General features: G+C 35.9%; 2 protein-coding genes across 4 annotated transcripts; both read right to left on the bottom strand.

The window, feature by feature from the left end:
* Positions 1–1,713: 1,713 nt before the first annotated feature.
* On the bottom strand, positions 1,714–3,245 carry LOC109538430 (iodotyrosine deiodinase 1). Its single transcript, XM_019905658.2, has 5 exons — positions 3,107–3,245; positions 2,733–2,935; positions 2,451–2,678; positions 2,061–2,377; positions 1,714–2,007 (listed from the first exon to the last, which is right to left on the bottom strand). Exons 2-5 carry the CDS (start codon positions 2,881–2,883, stop codon positions 1,825–1,827), a joined length of 879 nt encoding a protein of 292 aa, XP_019761217.2. The 5' UTR covers positions 2,884–2,935; positions 3,107–3,245; the 3' UTR covers positions 1,714–1,824.
* A 263-nt stretch (positions 3,246–3,508) lies between these two features.
* On the bottom strand, positions 3,509–15,672 carry LOC109546468 (limbic system-associated membrane protein). 3 transcript variants are annotated; one of them, XM_019917443.2, is made up of 10 exons: positions 15,362–15,672; positions 9,022–9,249; positions 8,717–8,970; positions 8,445–8,658; positions 8,190–8,387; positions 7,663–7,874; positions 6,677–6,851; positions 5,816–5,884; positions 5,618–5,668; positions 3,509–5,480 (listed from the first exon to the last, which is right to left on the bottom strand). In XM_019917443.2, exons 1-10 carry the CDS (start codon positions 15,435–15,437, stop codon positions 5,398–5,400), a joined length of 1,560 nt encoding a protein of 519 aa, XP_019773002.1. In that variant the 5' UTR covers positions 15,438–15,672; the 3' UTR covers positions 3,509–5,397. The 3 variants fall into 3 exon arrangements, with proteins under 3 accessions (XP_019773002.1, XP_019773001.1, XP_019773003.1); XM_019917442.2 differs by lacking the exon at positions 15,362–15,672 and adding an exon at positions 14,601–14,812; XM_019917444.2 differs by lacking the exons at positions 5,816–5,884; positions 15,362–15,672 and adding an exon at positions 14,601–14,809.
* Between the last annotated feature and the right edge of the window lie 5,059 nt (positions 15,673–20,731).

Genomic DNA, 20,731 nt, shown 5'->3' with positions numbered 1-20,731 from the left:
GTTTCAATTTTTGCGCCGGTTTAGTCGTAGAAACAACCTTGGAAACAATATTGTAATTTGGGTTTGTGCGCTTATTTTTAGATTGACTAGTTCCCGCCTTCACAATGCACGCGTGTAATACACGGAGAAAACATTTCGAATTGTAACTTTTTGCATTTGCACTCAGCTTTAACTTCTGTTTCACTTTCCTTCCATCTCGGTGTTTCAAGAAGAGCATTTTAGATCATCGTGATCTTGATGTCCTGAAATTATTCGGATCAAAACATTCGCCACCACTCTGATGATCTTCTTAATCATACCAATTTATGGTGTTTGGGGCACTTGGAGAATTTTGATTTTGTTCGAAGACATCCACCTCTACTCTTATGAAACTTTCGGCGAAGAAACACAATTTCACATGCCAGGTTTTTGACTGCCTGCGACCTAAGGAGCTTCTTAATTATGCAAATTTACGGTGTTTAGGAAAGTTTATTAGATTATTTTTTTCCGGAAACACCCACCTCCATTCTTATGAAATTTTCGCCAAAAAAATAATAATTTCACATGCGAGTTTTTGACTGCTCTCGACTTAAAGAGCTTCATAATTATACAAATTTACGGTGTTTGGAAAATTTAAAAAAATTTGGAAAAAAATTCCTATTGTGCAAATTTACGATGTATGCAAGTCAAGGAAAGATGGGTTCCTGACATTGTGTGGAGAATGCATCAGAGAAAAGGAGGCAGAACGTGTAGCTCATTGTTGTATATATGGGCGGCTGTATTTTTACGTCCAGATTTGATCCGCAAGGAATGTCTGGCGTCGAAATTGTTCATGAGTACCACCTTATGGGTTTTAATTCGGGCAGTTTTGACCCAGAAAGCAAACATTGAATATTAGACAATTAGGTGCAAGATTATGCCAAAATTTCATGTTTTTCGTCCCGTTTTTGCTCATTTCTCGGAAGGAAAATGTGCACGAACGCTCATTTTTACATCATCGCAGAGAGAAGTAAATGGCCTTTTTAGAAAGTGAACCATCGATAAGGAAATATTGAGGGTTTTCTCAAAAAAACCTTGATTTCAAGAAGTTTTAGATTTACGTGTTTTTCAGTTGCAGAATCGACTTCAATCGCACGCTTCTTTTTTCGAAATTTCTCAAGAACCATTTGAGCCATAGAATTCGTTTTGGCATCGTTGGTTAGAGAATTGAAAATCCGATTCGGTCATCAGAACATGAGTGGGGAAAGTCAAGCAGTTTTAACCCAGAAAGAAAAATTTGAATATCAGACACTTAGGTGCAAGATTATGCCAAAATTTCATGTTTTTCGTCCCGCTATTGCTCATTATTCGAAAGTAAAATGAGCAAGAACGCTCATTTTCACATCATTCTAGAGGGAACCAAATGGCCTTTTTAGAAAGTGAACTATCGATAAGGAAATGTTGGCAGTTTTCTCAAAAAAATCTTGATTTCAGAAAGTTTTTTTTGCGTTTTTTTGAGTTGCAAAATCGACTCAAACATGACGCTGCTTTTGCAAATTTGAAGTCTCTCATGCCCGAATTGAGCCACATAATTCGTATTGGATAGAGAATTGAGAATTCGAGTAGTTTTAACCCAGAAAGCGAAATTTGAATATCATATATTAAGCCTGGACTTTGCCTTGCCACGGATATCCGTGCCAAGTTGTACAAAGAACTACTACACTATTACCAACTATTCTAATAAAACGCTTTAGATATTGAGAGAATATTTTATTTAAGAACAAATAAGGTTTTTTTAAGTGAGTCAAACTGAAAACGCAAATTCGTGCTAGAAACTCAATAAGTTTCCCAAAATACTCCTCCATATTAAAACTTCACCATTATTTCCTCCAGAGGCTTGCGATTTAAGTCCGGTATTAGAGAGTCTTCTGCAGGATATCCAACTGGGAATAGCAAAGTGAGTTTTTCGGACTTTGGACGGCCAAGCAAAGTGCGCAGAGCTGGACCGCAATTTAACGGTGTGGATGTTAAAGCGACTAATCCAGAGTACTAAAAAAAATAATTCTCAAATCTCAATCAATTACTTTTACTTGACTACCTACATGTATCGCAGCTAGCAATATTCCAGCGCTAATAGAGACGCTCTGTTCGTTGTAATAATGCAGCTTTTTGGTACCATCAGGCTTCAAACTGTAGGTTTGCTTGAATACCAGAATCAGATAAGGCGCATCTGTTAGGTACTCTTTGACCCAATTGGTCCTGAGGGGTTGAAGGTCGGTTGTCCACACTTTGCCCATTCGCTTTTTGTAATTAATTTCTTCTTCCTCTTCGATTATCTGACGAACCTGTTGTTTGATTTCGGGGTCTTTTATGACTACATAAGTCCATGGTTCGGTGTGTGCTCCACTGGGAGCCGTACCTAAAGAGAAAACGAGTTAGGTGAATTAATGAATGAAGCCCAACTCTTTTGATTAAAAAAATGATGTTTTTACCTGCAGTTTTAATTATATTATCAATGATAGCTTCTGGGACATTTTCTGAGCTAAATCGGCGCACAGTCCTTCTCATGTTCAGCAGCTGATAAAACTCCTGCGACCTCTTTAGAGATTCTTGTACAGGCCTTTTATTGAAAGGGAGAGGAATGTGTTTTAGATCTTTAGGTAAAGCGGGCGAAATATCTTCGAATTGCTCATCCAGATCACTATCGTCGCTTTCAATTTCTACAGATTCGCTAAATATCGCCCAAGCTTACAGTGGTGGTATTTTTTGCTTACCTTGGTTATCATTTTCTTTAAAGTCCTTCACTTTTTGAATAGTTGATGGTCCATTCGAGGATGATTTCTTGCGAATATTCATGCCCACTTTTGCGGTTAGCCAAAGAGCCAGCCCAGCCACAAAATATTGCCAGTACAATTCGAAAAACATTGCGCGTCTTCCACTCTTCTTGTGTGCTAATCTGTGCCAATTCTTGCGACTACTGGAATGAAAATTAGTAACTGGCAGTATGTCATTGACACACAAAGATTAGACAATTATATCTTCAATCCAAGCACATCGACCTCCGGCGCTGCATGGACAGTTTGTTTATTTAATGGCTTATTTAATGCAATTTGTATTGTAGTCCGATGTATCTCCTTAGGCTACTTACATGGAAAAATTATTATATTTGGTTTTAATTAATCTCTAGTTGGTTGAATGATGACTACTTATACTTGCTTAAAACAGTTTTTTTTTGAGTTACGAAGATCAACTTCTCCTCATTCCACCATCACACTACTGAACAAAGGTGTGGCTTAATGGGCCAAAATTATGTGGAAACGTTTGTGTAATAAAGTAAATTGGAAAACATGGCAGATATATCAAGCTTGCATGTTTTCCTGCAATAAAAGGGTGTGTAAATGTATGAATATTTCATTTCCATTCGTGAATAATAGATATTAGTATAATTAAAAATCAATGGAGCATACCACTAATGTCCACTTTTGTGCCTAGTCCTTTGGTAAGCATGGCGGGATTTGATGGAAATTAGCCAAACTGAGTAAAGTAAAACTTCATTTCCAATCATTTTTATTTCTTCTTTTATACATTCATATACAGTGTGTAAGATTCAACATTTTATGAAGGATTATTTTTATTCCATCAATATACATAAAGGATAAGAACAAGTGTAAATTTTGCAGTTTTAATGTGTTTGTTTTGGCTAATATAAACTGGTTCTTAACGAGATTAAAACGTTGAACAGAGATGAGATTTTTGTTCCATTGACTAACCATACAAAAACAGATACAGGATATTAAAAATATTCTTTCATAAAATATATGACTTGCTTTTTAACTACAACTGAAGCAACATTTTGTTAAGTACCTACTTTCAGTAATAAAATATAACTATAATAATATATTTAGGTAGGTACGAAGGAAGGCATTATATTTCGTTTCGATCACTTCAAAGTGGGGGTAAATATACAGGGCAGCTCTAAAAACAGTGGAAGCCTTTTTAGTAAGTAAATGCATGCAGTCTTTGACGGATATTTATTTTCCTTTGCAGTCTAATGGTCTACGACTATATGCAATGTTAGTTTCCTTGATAGAATTTTCAAAGGGTGCGCCTATCTCTGAAGTCTACCCTGTCTTTTATTATACAATTTTCCATATATTTACGCCATGATTCATTAATATTGTTTGCACTTAAATAGTGGTGGTAATATTAATGAATCGTCCCGCATTTAAGGCGAAACTACCTACTAAGAAAACTTAACTAAATGCCTAAAATTATTATAAATTACACAATCACGCGCAATCTGAAAAACACTGGTCTATGTACATAAAAATAGATGGAAGGCACCTTAATGCAGAGGCTGTTTTATAAATTTGTGACATTTTTTTTCTCAAAACTAAGCCTAAATAAATAAAATTGTAAATGGACAAGGTGGGTGTTTTCGCAACAATACTCTGCTTTATGGTTTTCATTTCAACACTAAATAACTAAGACGAACAAGACTAATTAAAAATAAAACAACTAACTGTACAAAAGGGGAAGGTTTCCTACAGCTCGCAAAATGTGATATTTGATCAGTTGAACAGTTTTAATTTATTTTGTTCGAAAACAAATCAACGTCCTTAAGATAATCATTTATGTCGTGAATTCAGTTGGATCATTTTGGGGTAGAACTAAAAATAATCTAATTCTAATCTAGACTAGAGAAGCCACTATCAAATCGATCGAAAAGGTGAAAGTCAACAAAATACTGACCAAATCTAATAATGTAAAAAAATAAAAATAGCCTACATTTTAAAATTATACAGGTAACTAAAAGTATAATAGCCAGAATTCTTCAAATCCTCTAAACGCGAATTAAACGTTAAAAATCGATTTGGCGACCGCCCAATTTCTTGGAAGAAACATTTTTATAGTATCACTTGATTCAAAAGTCATGTTAACTTGAAAATGCTTAATATGGCCACTATTTTATATTATAGAGCGCACACAGTGCTGATGAAAACAGATTGAAGAAAATAAATATGTATTCTATATATTTCAGTAAAGAGACTTGACTGAGACAACTAAATGTGTGATCTAATAATAGTCTTGTAAAACGTCAGTTTTCCTTGCACATAGATTCTTTAATAAGCTTAAAGTAGGCTTATTTGCTAGGTACAAATTAAAGATTTGATCTCAAACAAAAATCTGCCGTTTTGCTTTCACAGCACTGATCGATTTTTGCCTGGTAATTTGGGGAAGTCTTACCGATATGTACATAAATAACTTACTGTAACAGAATGTCCGGAAAAGTAGCTTACTATTACTTAATAAGAAAATACTTTGGTTCTCAGTTTCCTTTCTTGTCGCGTTGGTAAAGCTGCCCACGATATAGAATGTCGGGAAATATATTTATTTATGTGCGAGCTTTATGTTAATTAGCTGATTTAAGCTGCCACTTCACTGTCCAGCTTGGTTTGCCAATATGGTAAAAACAATCAGCGCTAACGAAGAAGTCAGCGATATACTACTTGAAGTCGACTCTGAAATGTAAAAAAAACTTTATTTTATCGTTTAAATATCGGATTTTTGAAACCGTTTTTCAAAATTAGAATCCTTTAAACTGATAGAGCAAAAATATGTGTCCACACATATATTTAAAAAAATTAAATAATAATACCTCCTAGTGGTGCCTCTTTTTCGCTTGTATGCTGTGCCGGCGTTGAAGAATCTAATTAAAAAATAAGCAAAATTAAAATAATCTCTAATTAAAATTTGCTTAAAATAGGAAAATACAAACATGAGCATGCAATGATTAGTTTACAAAGTTCATCTAAAACATGACTGTTTTACAAGGCTATTTACAATGTACATATACCTGTGGTTCTTTCTTCTTTCGGTTCTTTTTTGCTATGCTTGGATTTTGCATGATGCGAACCATGTTTCGCTAGAATTGTGCAGGAAGCATTAGTACGTGAAAAGGAGCAACAAAAAAGGGTACAATGATTCAAAATGGAAAATATGGATAAAGTACTCAACAAAGGCACATTGAAAACTAGACAACAAAAACAGTCAATTGAAGTTGATCCGAATTAAAGTAAGGTAAAATCTTATTTGGCCTGTTTTTATACTGCTCCTAGAGCGAGAAGAATCTGTGAATTAAAAAACCGATCTTTAACAGTTCTTTAGTTTTTTGGCTGCATTTTTTTTTAATTCCTGAATTTGAAGTCAAGCGCCATCGAATAAAAATATTTCGAGAGTTAAATAAAGAGCAATAAAATTGTAATGTTCCTTGTTTAAAAAAAAGTTGTTCTCGGCTCAATTGTTGTTGCTTTAAGAATCTAGTTTCTTTTTAATGAAACTACTTGTATTGAATTTGAATATTTATATACATCAGCTGAATTTTCAGTTTGGTATTTTGGATTGTTATTAATATTAATTGCCTTATGAAATTACCAAATGCCCTGTTATACAAAGGTGACTTTACATAGAATCATCTGCGTAATTACATTTTATGTGTTTTTAAATATACATTTCCATCATTAAACGGTAAATTAAGCATCAGACTCGACCACCGGAACGGTGGATTAGGGATAAGCATATATTTTGAATCATTGTAGTGCTCAGATATACATACACAAACTCAGTGAATGGCAGTACGAAAAGGACATTGCATTTTTTACATTACGTGTATAAACATTGACTCGAATTGTTAATTTTACATATTCAAATCACTTACCTCCTTGGAATACTGCGATGTCCGAGAAATCGGACCAACCATGCGAATTTAGTGATCTAGCTCTGGTCTCCCAAATGCCTGAACCGAGCTTGAGATCTTCTAACGTGCTCTTAATTAAATAGCTGTCTTTTTCGCCCCCCGTTACATTCACAGGTTGTGATTCCCATTTGGTCTCCTGTTCACATAAATAACATAAATTAATAAACATAAACGACATAAAAGTCGTAGTTTGGGTGTTAAGTTATCCAAAGTTAATTCAATTAATTGCTAACTATTACCAAGGGACTGAGAGTGCTTGCATGTAACATTGCCACGGGCACAAAGAGAGCCTATTTATACCGTAAGTATGTCCTATTCGATGTGAAAAACACTGGATTAAGCGCAAAAAACACTATAAACTTGCAGTTTGTGCTAGTTGCAACTAGATTAAACAATTTTCGATGTGAAAGTTGTGCTGGGTCCTTCGGGCACCACACTGGTTTGTGCGCAAAGACACTGTCGCACCTTTTCTTTGCTAAACTTGTCGTTTGATTAGTTTTTGTCCAAAATCAGTGTCGTGGCCAAAGGGTTCGGCACAACAACTTCTTCAGACAACTTTCGAAGCGAAGTGGTGCTCAGCCCTTCGGCACGACACTAAGCCCAAAAAAACACTACAAACTTGCCGTTTGATCAGTTTAAGACAATAATTCGAATTAAGTGTCTGACTTTTATCGAAAATTAATTTTGATAAAAGTTCTGGTTAAAAGGTTTTGGATTCGGTTACGGATATATAGGGTGTTTCAGCTTCAAGGTCCCGAAAATGTGAACATTTTCGCATCTTTCGCTTTAGAGCTTAGGAATGTCGCATCAAACGAACACTCTCTATCAAAAAGATCCTAATGATTTAAATCGAGTACAGGTTTTAACGACTCGCGTTGCATTTATTTGCATGGACTTTGTCGCTTTGTGAACTCCTGTGGAAAAACGCACGTTCATTTTTTTCTTACCCCTTTTCTTCTATACTGAATCTCGTGCTTGGTTATGGGATTTCTCGACTCGACTTTCCATTGCAGATGTACGTCTTTCGAACTTTCAGTCGATTGCTCCTTGACGAATTTTCCAACCAGAGGCAATTTTACCAACTTGATGTTGCGAGTTTGCTTGCCGTATGTGTTACTCGCCATGCAACTGTACTGGCCAAAGTCACTGTCGGTGAGATCTGCAAGGAATTAAATTGCTTGATAAGTTCTGTGCAAGGTTTTTTCAAAAATGTAGTTAAAAATCTGTCGATTCAAATTTTTAATGAGGACGAATTTGGCGCGACTATAAATTCACGCAGCCTAATAGAATTACTTTTATTCATTGAAGAAGATTCAGCTTTTTGGTGTGCTAATAAAAATCCTTTTTCTACTGTTCAAAGACAACATTAGCAACGAGATTTTTCAGCTTCTACAGAAAAACGCCTTATTCCCGAAATCCAGGAAGCTTCCAGGACCGAATATTCAAGTTCTTCCATAACATGATGCCTACTAACTTTTAATGATTAGGATGTTCCTCTCGTTATTCCTCTCTCGTTTGAAAGTGATTTTCGGTTCATCTGAAATGATGTTTTCATCGTTTCGTTGCCAGACCACGTTGGCATTTGGATAGGCTTTCACATCGCATACCAATTCCGCATCTTCTTCATGGTCCGACTGTACCAAGTACTTTTCCACTGAAACTATCGGTCCATCTGAAACGATTCCTTTCGTTAGCATTTTCAAATATTTTCCAACTATTTGTCTCTTACGGTTAACGAAAATTTCCAGATAATTGTGAGCGGGTCTGCCAATGTTGTTATCCGCCAAACAACGGTAGCTGCCGGCGTTTTTCGGCTTAATATTTTCAACAGTTAAGCTTTCTCCTTCTGTCACCAATTTTTCGTTGCCTTTGTACCAAGAAATTTTCGGTTGCGGGTAGCCATTGGCTTGGCAGGTCAACGTTACAGTATCTCCACTATTCACCTGAAAATCACAAGAAAATAAGTTACCTAGTTTGAATGATGGAGGTTCAATCACTTACCACTTTTTTGCCGTCTTTGACAAATAAGGCTGTTATGTTAGGACTGTATCTGACTAGAACATGATGAACTACTTCTGGTTGGTTGGTTTCAGTTAAAGCTACTTTGCAAGCATAATTTCCGGTATCGTCCTGGCTTTTAATAGTTACTTCCAATGTCCCATTTTCGATCAATTTATAGTTGTCGTCATCGCGAGTGTTAATATTGCCCTGATAGATCAGGCCTGAGTCCTTAGACCAAACCCTTACTAGGTCATCTGAAAACATCCCGGATTAGGCAAGTTTGTTTGAGAAAAACGTATGTTTACCTGTTGAAGTTGTAAGGCAAGGCAAACGAACCACCTCGCCTATATTAGCATCGAAAGTATTCGGTGCTGATATAATTTTAACGTTAGCTCCGTTATTTTCCGTAATATCAGCAAGGCTGTTATCGGGGTCTTCTTCATTGTCGTCGTCGTAATAAACCACTTGGTCCTTTTGAATGTCGTCGTTTTCATCCAAATCACCATAAATGTCTTCCTCATCTTTCGTTTTAACTGAAACAATTCCACTGTTTAGTAAAGCGGTAGATTAAATATTTGCAAAAAATCCAATTTGATTTAAAAAACGTGCAATTTATGAGGATTTTTTTTAGTTTGCATATTATCAACATTGGTATAATGAAGCTAGATAGAAAAAATGAATTGAGGCTAACCACATCATTAACATCACTTACAATGCACATGTACTTAAATAAGTGATATTTGTCGGCAACCACTCGCACTTTCATATACATTGATGTCTATTGCAGAAGAAAAAATGTTTTTTTCAAGCTGACCCACATAGCTGATTGCGCTGAAATATTCACACGGATATTTGGTATTTAAATTAGGACAGCTAAACATCTAAAGGATCGGTTTAGAATTTTGATCATGAATTACGGTATTCATTTAATTTCCAGGTTTGTTTATTTCACAGTTCATTGTACTTGTCTTAACGGTTTCAATGATAAATGGCCTAAACGCCTTAGAAAACCGTTTGGAAAATGGTTCGGAATTTCTGTGGTAGCAGAAGTTTTTCAATGATGCGCCAATTTTTTCGGGCGTGGCTCTTAATGGAATGGTTGGTTTTGTTGAGCTTAATTCACAAATGTTTCCATTCAAATGGAAAACCATTTTTGTTCTAAAAATTTTAATTTTATTTTATTGAATTTGTAATAACCAATCGGGAGAGTTGAAACCTCATTATTTTATGCCGCCGTTTTATATTAAGCGACTGTAATTATATGAAGTTAAGTTTGAGAAAAATACGTTTTTCCCTAAAGTACCTATCAATCAGTGCGCCACTTCAAGCTTCTTTAGATAAAACATTGACGTCATGTACTTATGGTAAGACTGATAAAGTACCTGATTAAATTCATTGATTAGCAATTACTAGATACTATTCCGGCTGATGGTAAGACCATTTTTAATACTAATTACATTATATTATTACATTTAAACAATGTCATCGTCCTGTAAACATTGCCAATAAGTGGCCTCTAACATCAAAATAGTTATTTTAAACATCATAGCAATAGATGTTAATTGTTTGAATTTTCAAATATTTAAATGCACGTTTAACCTTAATCAATGAACGGGCACAACCTTGTTACAGAGTTAAAATATTATCAATATCGAGATTTATCTAAGAAAGATTTTTACGGATTTTTAAGCGGTCATGAAAAATTATTTCCCTAACGTTTCGCAAGCACAAGCTGCTTCACGGGAGGTTGCAGCGCTTAGAAAATTAACCGAAATTCACCCAGTCTAACCCAAACTATCGTACACTGACCTAAACTTATCAAAACTAATCGAAACTAAGCCAAGCTAACTCTATGCCCTACTGAAAAAACCACCAAGGTGCAAGCCTAAATCTGAGAAACTGATCAGTTTAATTAAAAAACGTTTTAAACCAAAGACAATAACATACGGATGATTTTGTTTAAAAACCGATCAGACAATGCGCGATATAAAAAGATATCGGGAATAAAGGAGATCCGGTATATTTTGAATAAATCCATGGCAGATGGTTTTATAATTTCAACTTGCATTCATTAAATGCATTTGGCAATGAGGGTTTTTTCATTTTAGGTCAACTTGGAGTCGTTTTTCTCAGACTCCATTAACACCTTGAGACATATTAACCGAAATGCCGCGAACAAATAAATAAATCATTTGTTTATTTTATGTCGACGAAAATTGACGGTTATGCATGCACTTTTGTTGCTTATTTTACGAGCTTGTTTACCATATTGGTGCATAAAAAGCTGCAATGGCAATGAGAAAATGTGAGTTAACAGCACCGCTTTAATTAATTTTGTTTAGTTTTCGTCATTAAATTCTGAACACATAAACGCTACAAATATTCGGCTTTTTCTTATTGGCTGCCGCATAAATTGCCGTTATTTTTACCAGATCAGTCCATGTGTTTCACACGCGGAAAAAACTAATTTATGCAATTAATAGACGTAATCACCACTCCTAGTCTGGGTTCATAATACAGTCGACCTAATAAATTAGGCTCGAATTTTTAATTTGTCATTTTTACCCCCCGGCGCGTTTTAATCCATTCTCATACTCCCTAAGCACAGACCAGCAATTTATGAATCTTTTTAACCGACCGCCATAATTCAGAAGGAGTTTATTTACTTTTTACACTTTCAGTAGTGAGAGTGGAAAGACTAACACTTTCATTGTGTTCCTACGTGGGTATCTTTAAACGAACAGATGAACCAACAAATATTTTAATTTATTTTATTGCCCACTTACATACAGCGAAAGCCAAATGTTTGGAATGAATTTATTTAAAAAAACCAATAATTTTGGACGGTGGAATTTTTTCGTAATCAATTTAATCTATACATACAAATTTCCGTTTTTGGTTATTTTATGTGGCAATTACAGCGTAATGAATTTGTATGTGCAGAGCAGCACATCGAATTAAAATCTATCGATTTAATAGTATTCCATTATCTCTCATTGTGTAACAGCAACGATCCTCATCTGCAACATCAGAAATTTTTCCAATCCTAATTAATTTGGACTTTTTGCCTCTTTTTACGCTAAATGAGTTCTCGTGCTGCGCCACTGATTTCACACCAAACTTAACACTTGGTTAATTCGAAAAAAAACTGGCTTTTCCTCTTAAGCAAACAAGAACAATAATTATGTGCGATCCATAAATAAAGCAGCAGGGGCTCAGCTTTTTATTTCGGTGGTTTTTTCAGCTGCCCTACCCTTCTGCCTCGAGTATTGCGGAAGGTTAGGCAATAAGGGTGGTTTAACCCTCATTAGAAAAATACCTGGCTGTGGTGAGAAAACAACGTCTCACTCGACTAGCCGAAATGAGCAACATCAGGTTCCAAGCATAGAAAAAGTGTTGTGAATATTATCTCGTGAAAATTTCAAATCACGTTCGTATCACTTTGCCTTCTTAAGCACGGCCGTTGAAACCGCTAAGTCATCAACCTTTTGTAATCGAATGCGAAGTATTTCTACCTACTAGGAATCATCCCTTCATCGCATTCAACAATATAATAGGCTCTTAGGTTTAAGTAACAATGGCCGGGTTTATCCGAGTGTTTTATCAAGAATTTAGAACTCATTGTCTCAAGATCGTGACATTTGGAATAATTGAAGCATATTTAAACAAAAATATGCTTCATAATGGCAAAGCAACAAAACAATTAAGTTAATCAACAACCAGAATCCAACATCAAGTAGGTAAAAGCATTAGTAAAATAGGCGAGTTTAACTGATCGTTGACGTGAGTAAGCTGTTAATGGAGCTTGTGCGACTGGAAAAGAACCCATTGACGACAGACCCGAGATAAAAAACGGTACCAAAAACTGGTCATTTTCAAGAGAACAGTTGTTAAAGGGCTATAAGCGACACCTTTGATTTTTCCTGCTGAACAATTCCCATTGAGCGCAATGTGAAAAATCATGTGCATATTGCGTAGACTATTATATTGGTTATGCGATTATGTGAATTAATTAAGCGATGTTTTTGTGACGTACCTGCAAAAACTGATAATTCTTATCTTTGATGATAAATTAAACTCCTAATTAACAAGCAATAAGAATTATAACGAAAAAACTAGCCAACTAACAATCACAGACGAACACAGATTCCCAACGATTTTGATGTGGAGCCAAAATCATATTTGCTTCCCATTGAACTGCATTCGAAACAAGAAATCAACATGGAAAGTCAGATTTTAGATATATTTGTGTGAGCTCATTATTTTTAAGCAATCTATTTCAGTTAAAGGCAGACAAACACACTTGGAATCATGTGATCGGAACGTTTCTTATCCCACAATAAATTGGGACATGAAGAAACTCGATATTGACTTTTCATATATTGCACATCATAGCAAAGTTCATTGCTCTCTTGGTACTGGATTTTTCAGATAGGAATTTAAGAAATGATGCGAAACCTGAGATTATCAAATCAAATCATCAATCATCGATTTTAGTTTGCATTACTACTAATTTATTTTTACTATTAAACAAACACTTCAGAAAATCAATGAGAGCCTCCCGGAACATTAGAAATGATGAGATTTTCGCACTTAATCCACTAAAATTTGACTAGTTGATTATATTAAAGCTAGTGAGAAGCACGTGAAGTATTGGCTTGATGGCTTCTGATTCATTGGAAAAACAAGTGTTGAGAATGTGTGTGAAAATTAAGCGCTGAATCGAATCGAAGTAATTTCACAGAAGAGAAAGTTCTTATGCTTAATAAACCATTCGCTCCAAATCACAAAAGATTTAAATATGTTCTTAAGCAAATTTCATATTTTTTTCACTGCGAAGCATTACGTTTAGTTAATAGCAATTTATATCCGTAAAATTAACAATGGAAAAAGTTTCCATAGACAATCTAACTTCCTCACTTAGGAAAAATTAGGAAACATCCTGGTCGCTTGCAGCAATTTATTTCAATGACTTCCAAAAGATTTCCATATACATAATGCATATTCGTTGCATTTAATCAATGAATCATTCTTCAACTGCGCTTCTGTATTGCGCCCATGAGGAGTTCAACATTTTCATGAAAGCTTGCTAATTATGCAACTGCTCAAATAAAGTCGGCATTGATTAATGATTGCAACTTTAGCATAATATAATCTGCTTTTCAAGCATTGGCAATATTTCGATTGCATCCTCAGCAGCGTCAAACTAGACCTGGGTTTCTGAAAGATTTCAATTAAGTCAACCGGAACTTAAAATGTTGCACTTTTAGTGTCTTTGGATCCAGATCATCACAATTGCAAAATGAATGAAACAATTGTCTCAACATTCACTGGGGAAAAACTGATTTCGAGCTTTGAAAAAGCTGCCAACAACGCTAAACATGAACGAATTTATTGTTTAGAAGCGATTCCAAAAATATATCAGATTTATGGGACGCATTATGCAATTCAGCATTAAGTGTGCCAAGCCGAAAAGCTTTAAATACGACGGCAGCTGGGCTTCATGCAGGCCAACTCGAACCTATCAAAACCCACCTTGGTAATGCAGGTAAATTTAGGGCTTTCGAAGATCGGAGCGAAGAATGCGAGGAGATTTGCTAAAGACGGCGCTTTGTTGCCGTAGCCAAATTATATTAATCTTCCAAGCCTTGTCGGATGTTGAATTTAGTTTGGGAATGTGTCGGAATATTATTGTTGTTTTGAACTATGGACAAAAATGATAAAGCAAACGGTACTTTTATGAACGGCAGCTGTTGCACAAGCTGAATTATCGGTTCGCTCAGTACGATTGCTTATCGGTATAATTTGGAAATAACAGCTTAGTTATAGCTTTACATCGGGGGCAGCCTTAATATTGAATTTGCGTTAGCGCTTTTAACATTACCTTCATCGTCTAGAGAACTTTCAATGCTCCTACCAACCGGCAAACTTAAGGCTTCTAATACAAGAACACAACTCGCGAAAACACAAAGAACTCGGAGGATTTTCATCGTGAAGAGAAATTGACTTTAAACCTGCTTTTGGTTTGAAACTTTGAATGTCGTCCCGAATGCAGCCAAATACTGAAGCAAACTTTGAAAAGCCAGCATTTTAATAGGTGTTCCTTCTATTTGCATTGTTAACCGCATCCGAGGGATTCCACTATTTGCAAATGACTAACCGTTTCCATATTTGTAAGTGATTGATGTGCTTCTTTGAATTAAATTGAGATTTTACTGATGGTTTTACTGAAAATTACCATGCAGTTTATTTAGTCTGAAAATTGACCGATTATGACAAAGTTTTTATTGAAGAGCGGTTAAGAAGCCAGTTATTTCAAACTAGACGTGGCCTATTCAATTGATTCGGTGAACTTTGATTTTTTAACCTTCAAGTGCTGATAAAGTATAAAAATACTTCAGATTTCCGCCTAGGCGCCACACGTTTTCATATCCAATTTTAAACTGGATTTAGACAAAAATGTCTTGCATAGTGCATCTTCAGTTTCATTTTCTTCAGGGGCGGATTAACCGACTGGCTAGCAGAGGCTGTTGTCCCGGGCGAACCCTGATATTAAAAAATTTTTACATTGTGGGCCCCATATTCATTTCACTCCCGGGCCTCGTGAAGCTTTGATCCGCCCCTGATCTTCTTCACCCAACGTACCATCTTTCTTCACAACTCCTGCTGTTAGCAGTCCAGAACAAGCCAACACAATGCAGGCAAGTATCAAGAACCTCATCTTGCTCAAAATAATCCGAAATATGGCACAAATTCACGTTTCAAACTCACTGATAAAATTACAAACAATAGAAATCACAGTCAAATCACGGCTTTCATTAATTAACAATCACCACACGGTAAATTTCAGAAAAGTTACGGCAATGGAGAGAAATTTTGTCGTTTTCATGCGCGTTTACTCGACTTGAAACCAGCGCTCTAACTGGCGCGACCGAAAGCAGCCGCTTTTTCTCCGCCATCCGCGTCCCCACTGCAGTCGAAAACAAAAAAAAAGAAAATGCAACCTCGTCCTAAGCTTGCAGACTTTAGGTTTAGAATGCCATCATCTGCACTGCCCATATGATTCAAGGTGCAACCAAAAAATTTGCGCGATCAATCAATTTTTCATCATTTTTATCCTCGCCGAAACCTCCTTGGTGTCAAACAGAAATTCACTTCGCCAATTAACAAATTCAAAATCAATTTTTAAGTTCCAACTGCTATTTTTCTCACTTTAAACGGTTCCCCGTCAATGAGTAAATCACCATAAAAAAGAAGCAGATCTAGAGATAAAGCAGCAGACAATCAACGTTTAATTGGTTCGCTGATACTTTAATCTGCAAACTAGCGATTTTTGTTGATGGCTGTTTTGATCCAATAACAATCCAATAACGAAATCGGATGCAAAAATACCGACGTTTTGTCACGAATATCAAACAAATATTGTGTGATTAAAAGTACAGATGCGAAATACAAATACAGGATTCAGGAGTGTTGCTGTCCTGGCTAAACCTAGTTAATAGTTAACCTATACCTGGCCTGGGGGTGCCTGAGGTTAGCACATTTTACTTACCACAGGCACCTTTGACTGCCCGAATAATGCCGAAAGTTTTTCAATATTGAGCCTGCTTTTGTACAAAAAATGTGGATTCTCGTTTTCCTATTTGTACGCTTTGCGGCCAACAAAACCGTAAGAAATAAGAGGTCGTACGCAGGTGCAAAAGTATAATTTTTTACATATATGGACGTAATTTTTACAAATGAATCCAGCAAAAACTTGGCGCTGCCGTTTCGGTCAACGCTTTTAAACTGCAATGCTGTTTTATATTAGTTATTATGGAAGAAATTTGAAGAAAATCCTTTAGTGATTCTATGCTGGCAAAGAGGTCGTTTTAATCTATTTATGGTACCCGCAGCATAGCACAATTTCTTCCAATTAAACAGGCGATGGACAAAAACGATTGCCTCGATGATGTGTGGTTAAATTTAACTCCATCAATGCAATAAATGGCACACTTGTTAACATTCTTTCCATAAAGAGAAAAATTTAATGCCCGTCATGGACAAGGTGTGTCTTGTTCAAATATTTGCTGTTTTTTTAACCACCAGAAAGGCCCTGCCAGATGTTTGTTTTATGGGCGGGGGCGCTCCTTTTATAGCTAACCGACTTTGGGGTGAATTATTTTCGGACTTTTGTTTTTCGTCGACAAATGAGTTTGGTCGAGTTTTTGCTAAATTTCCCTAACAGGCTTCCCGGTTTGAACTATTCAGAATTGTATGCTTTTGATGTCATGCGGAAATATTTGTTTATTGATAAAGTTGTCGACATAAGGGCACATTCAGTTCAATCGAGAGATAAAATGATCGATGTCTGGGTCTAGCTAATAGTTGAATCAAGTAATACAGAAAATACAGTTTAAAAACTTGTAAGAGTAGCAGTTTCCGATTATATTTGTAACAAAGTTTGCGGTGATGATGCGAACTGGGCCGGGTCTGGTGAAAAGCCCCAAAGTCTCTTATCATGTGTTTTGTGCTAAAATTAAACGAAACAAGAAAAATCCTCCGTTATCAGGAAAACAAGCCAGGAACTATTATTGATCTGTTTGTCTTTCAGGGTAGGGCCTGACAACAGAATATTTATATGCTTCAGCCCACAGTAACTTTACTTAAGTAAAGCTGCTGATCATAACTAAATTTAATGGTTGATTAATAAGAAATATTGGCGTTAGGTAACGCGAAAAAGTGTCATTCATTCACATTTAATTATTCCTGTACAAGGCCGCAATGTTAGCATTCAATCACGTCAAAGTAAATATTGAAACATGTTGCCTAATCAATTAGGATGAGCTGATGATTCCATTGACTAAACGATTTATAAATACGACCACAAAACCTCTTCATTATTAGAGTGCGCTTTTGCAGCTTTTGCAGCAAAGCCGGGTGTTAAAGTTGAGGTTCTTTTCCCCATAGCGATTAATATTAGCTAAAGCAACTGGGGTGCACTCACTATGCGATGTTAATCAATTAGCCGCAAACTTCTCGAAACGTTTTTTAATCTCTAGGCTTATTAAGTTAATATTTCTGCTTGCAAAAGCTGAGATGATTTTACAATTTGACGATAGGAACTCTATCAAAACTGATGACTGATAAAAGTTATCATCGCATAGAATTCACATGAAAGAAGCTGCAGGAAGGTTCTTTATTTTCTCAAATGCCAAAGCAAGAGCGCAGAAAATGTCTTATCAGACATGTTACTGTTAGCTAACCCACTACAGGACGATATTCCTGCACTTCCTGCTTGAGGCTGGCAAGTAATTGATGTCGAGTCGTATCTTAAGCTTGTCATGATACCGAGACTGAAACATAATTCTTGAACATTTCTGGGCTCGCAAGCAAGGCAATAAGTTACGTTAGGCATTTCAAACTTTGAAGTTGATTTACGTCGGATCGTTCAAATATTTACTCTTCATTTTATCTAGAACAAAGCTCGCATCTCGTAATAAGAAAAGTAAATTAACGCGGATGCTTTGGACAGGTTCATTATACCCCGGATTGTGTGAGTTGCGAGATTCCCATTATCGTGTTCTGATAGTGAGGAAACTTTTTATTTTACTGGTCGTAAATCTTGGGAGTTTTGTGGATGAAGGAAAACACTGCATGAAGGACCCTTGCTCTTGTCAAACAGATCACAGGCTCTCTCGTCGAACCAGCCGACAAACCACACAAGAATTTGTTGACACCTCACTGTTAAAGGCGGGGTGGAACGATGCCAAAGACAAATAAATCATTTGACAAGGGGATTGGGGATCGTTCTGCCTAAGTGCAGACTGCCGGGTGTATTTAGACTTTAGAGGGTTGTTGACCGATATTTTTATTTACGAGCCGTTTTCCATTAAGCCAGCGAATACATTTTGTATGCTCAGTTCTATTACTTTGTTGCTGTTAGCATGGGATCATAACCATTACAGCTCATAAGCTCTCTTACGGAGATTAAGTTGTTTCAATATTTGCCGGTAATTGCCCAATATACTTTGTATGAAATTTGCTTAGGCACTAAACTTAATGGGTATGCAAAGAAAACACATTAAAAGTCATTAAAAAAACGGTTTTCATCTGAGTCCGACATCAAAATTTGCCAGGGATTTTTACAGTGAAATTAAACTTCTAATATTAAACCTTTTACATTAAACGCTCTAATCATTAAAAACTTGTGCTATAAAAAATGAATTCTTTGAATGAAACAGTAGCAAATTATAAACATTGAAGGCGTAATGTGAATTTCGCCCAGCAATATCGGACCAATTTAGAAAATTACCAGTAAACTTTGGGTTTTATGGGTTTTCTATTCCCCATAGTCGCCTTACATCATTAAATTAAAAATAGTATCGGCGCTTAGCGATTATGAAAATATGGTCACTGATGTTTATTGCATACACCCATTTATTTAACTTGCAAGAAAATGAACTTTTTGCAAGAAAATGAACTTCTTCGCACACTGAACGTAATAATGTCACTGGAAAGCCCCCATTTGCCGTCTAAAAATACCCGGAGACTTGATCCATACGTGTTTATCCGTTTAATTCCTCTGAAAGTCTAATTAAAACTAATGAATACCGAACACAAACTTCGGTTGTGTGTTGGCAAAAGGGCGATCTATCATATCAAATGAGGGTCAGCGTGATGTATTAATGGAAAACTTGGAAAGGTCACATGTAACTAGTTTTCTTTACTTGGCAAAAATGTGCTTAATCAGCAAATAATTTAATTGATGATTATAAAAAACATACACACATTTACATGTATCAATGAATACATGATTTGGCATTCTGGTTTTTTTGGAATACATAGTTGATTTTTTAAATTAAATTTCATCAAAGAGAGAAGTTTTATCTTGAAACTTGGAAAAGCCACATGTAAATAAGTTTTCTTAACTTTGCAGAAACATGCTTAATCGTCAAATAATTTGAAAAATGTTCGTACATTTGCATGTACCAATGAATACGTAATTTAGAACTTTTGCTCATTTTGAATAGTTCCTGATTTTTTAACTAAAAATCACGGCTATGAGTTTCAAATCAAGAAGTTTCATCCTGAAATACCTTCCGAATCAAGCAAATTTCTTACTTGCAATTAAAATCAAACCATTCACAAATTACCTGGATCTAATGACTAAAAAACACATTTCTTCAAAAATGGCCGCAAATGATAGGAACATTCAAGACTACTCCAAATACAATCATGCGTTTTTGTTAGTTTAACGGGCCATTTTTAAATTTGTGTGCAATTTAGCCGGGTAAATTGAGATGGTAAAGACTGGAAACGCTCAAAGTGCCCTCCTGGCCATGCACATTTCAACTGAAATGAGATGACTAACAAAAGGAAATGACTCTATCGCTAGGGGATCGAGATTTAATGATAGTTCCATGTCTTATTTATTGTCCTTCTGGCCAGGGAGGATTTATACACCAGCAGTCCTCCCCAGAATAAGTAAGTGCGACTGAATATATTATTTCCCATTTGTGAGAATTGCTTTAACCAGCCAAAGCCTAATTAGAAACTACACTGATTTTTCAGCTATTTCTAGTCGTGCAAACATTGCTGGAAATCACTTGGGAAAAATGAAAAAGTCGATGTCCCATGCCCAATTATTCACGTTAGAGGCCGAATCATGATCATCATTGAAATAAAACTGCGCCCCCATATCATCGAATCCAATTTTGAAAGTTCAATAACCGTGTCTTTTCGTGTTAGTCATCGAGGTTTTCGATTCAGCCGGTGATTATTTATGTTATTAAAGTGCCGTTTAAGCCGATTTATTATGGTTGCTGCACTGTTTTGTCTCAAAACACCCGGTTTCAACTCTTTAGCCAACTGTGGCGTGCACTGTTTGATCACTCCCTGGATTAGCCCTGGTTTCTTGACTCTTTAACCGCATTTAGTTGCTCCACAAATCAGCATTGTCGGATTGCTCGGAAAATCTTTCGCAAAATTTGTGAAATGCACCACTTCAATTGAACGTTTCTCTTAGTCATGCTG

Source organism: Dendroctonus ponderosae, unplaced genomic scaffold (assembly GCF_020466585.1).
Source record: "Dendroctonus ponderosae isolate FM_Combo_2020 unplaced genomic scaffold, Dpon_F_20191213v2 Dpon_F_20191213_8, whole genome shotgun sequence".
Taxonomy (NCBI): domain Eukaryota; kingdom Metazoa; phylum Arthropoda; class Insecta; order Coleoptera; family Curculionidae; genus Dendroctonus; species Dendroctonus ponderosae.
This window is presented reverse-complemented; position numbering and strand designations above follow the sequence as displayed.

What these genes read in the sequence shown, in the direction of transcription:
- LOC109538430 (XM_019905658.2), bottom strand. Translation starts at nt 2,883, where the DNA reads ATGTTTTTCGAATTGTACTGGCAATATTTTGTGGCTGGGCTGGCTCTT. An exon ending in TAAAGAAAATGATAACCAAG is followed by an intron (nt 2,679 to 2,732) that starts GTAAGCAAAAAA and finishes GCGAATCTGTAG; the next exon opens with AAATTGAAAGCGACGATAGT. An exon ending in TATTGCTAGCTGCGATACAT is followed by an intron (nt 2,008 to 2,060) that starts GTAGGTAGTCAA and finishes TATTTTTTTTAG; the next exon opens with TACTCTGGATTAGTCGCTTT.
- LOC109546468 (XM_019917442.2), bottom strand. Translation starts at nt 14,706, where the DNA reads ATGAAAATCCTCCGAGTTCTTTGTGTTTTCGCGAGTTGTGTTCTTGTA. An exon ending in TCTGGAAATTTTCGTTAACC is followed by an intron (nt 8,388 to 8,444) that starts GTAAGAGACAAA and finishes GAATCGTTTCAG; the next exon opens with ATGGACCGATAGTTTCAGTG. An exon ending in TTCAGTATAGAAGAAAAGGG is followed by an intron (nt 6,852 to 7,662) that starts GTAAGAAAAAAA and finishes TTATGTGAACAG; the next exon opens with GAGACCAAATGGGAATCACA.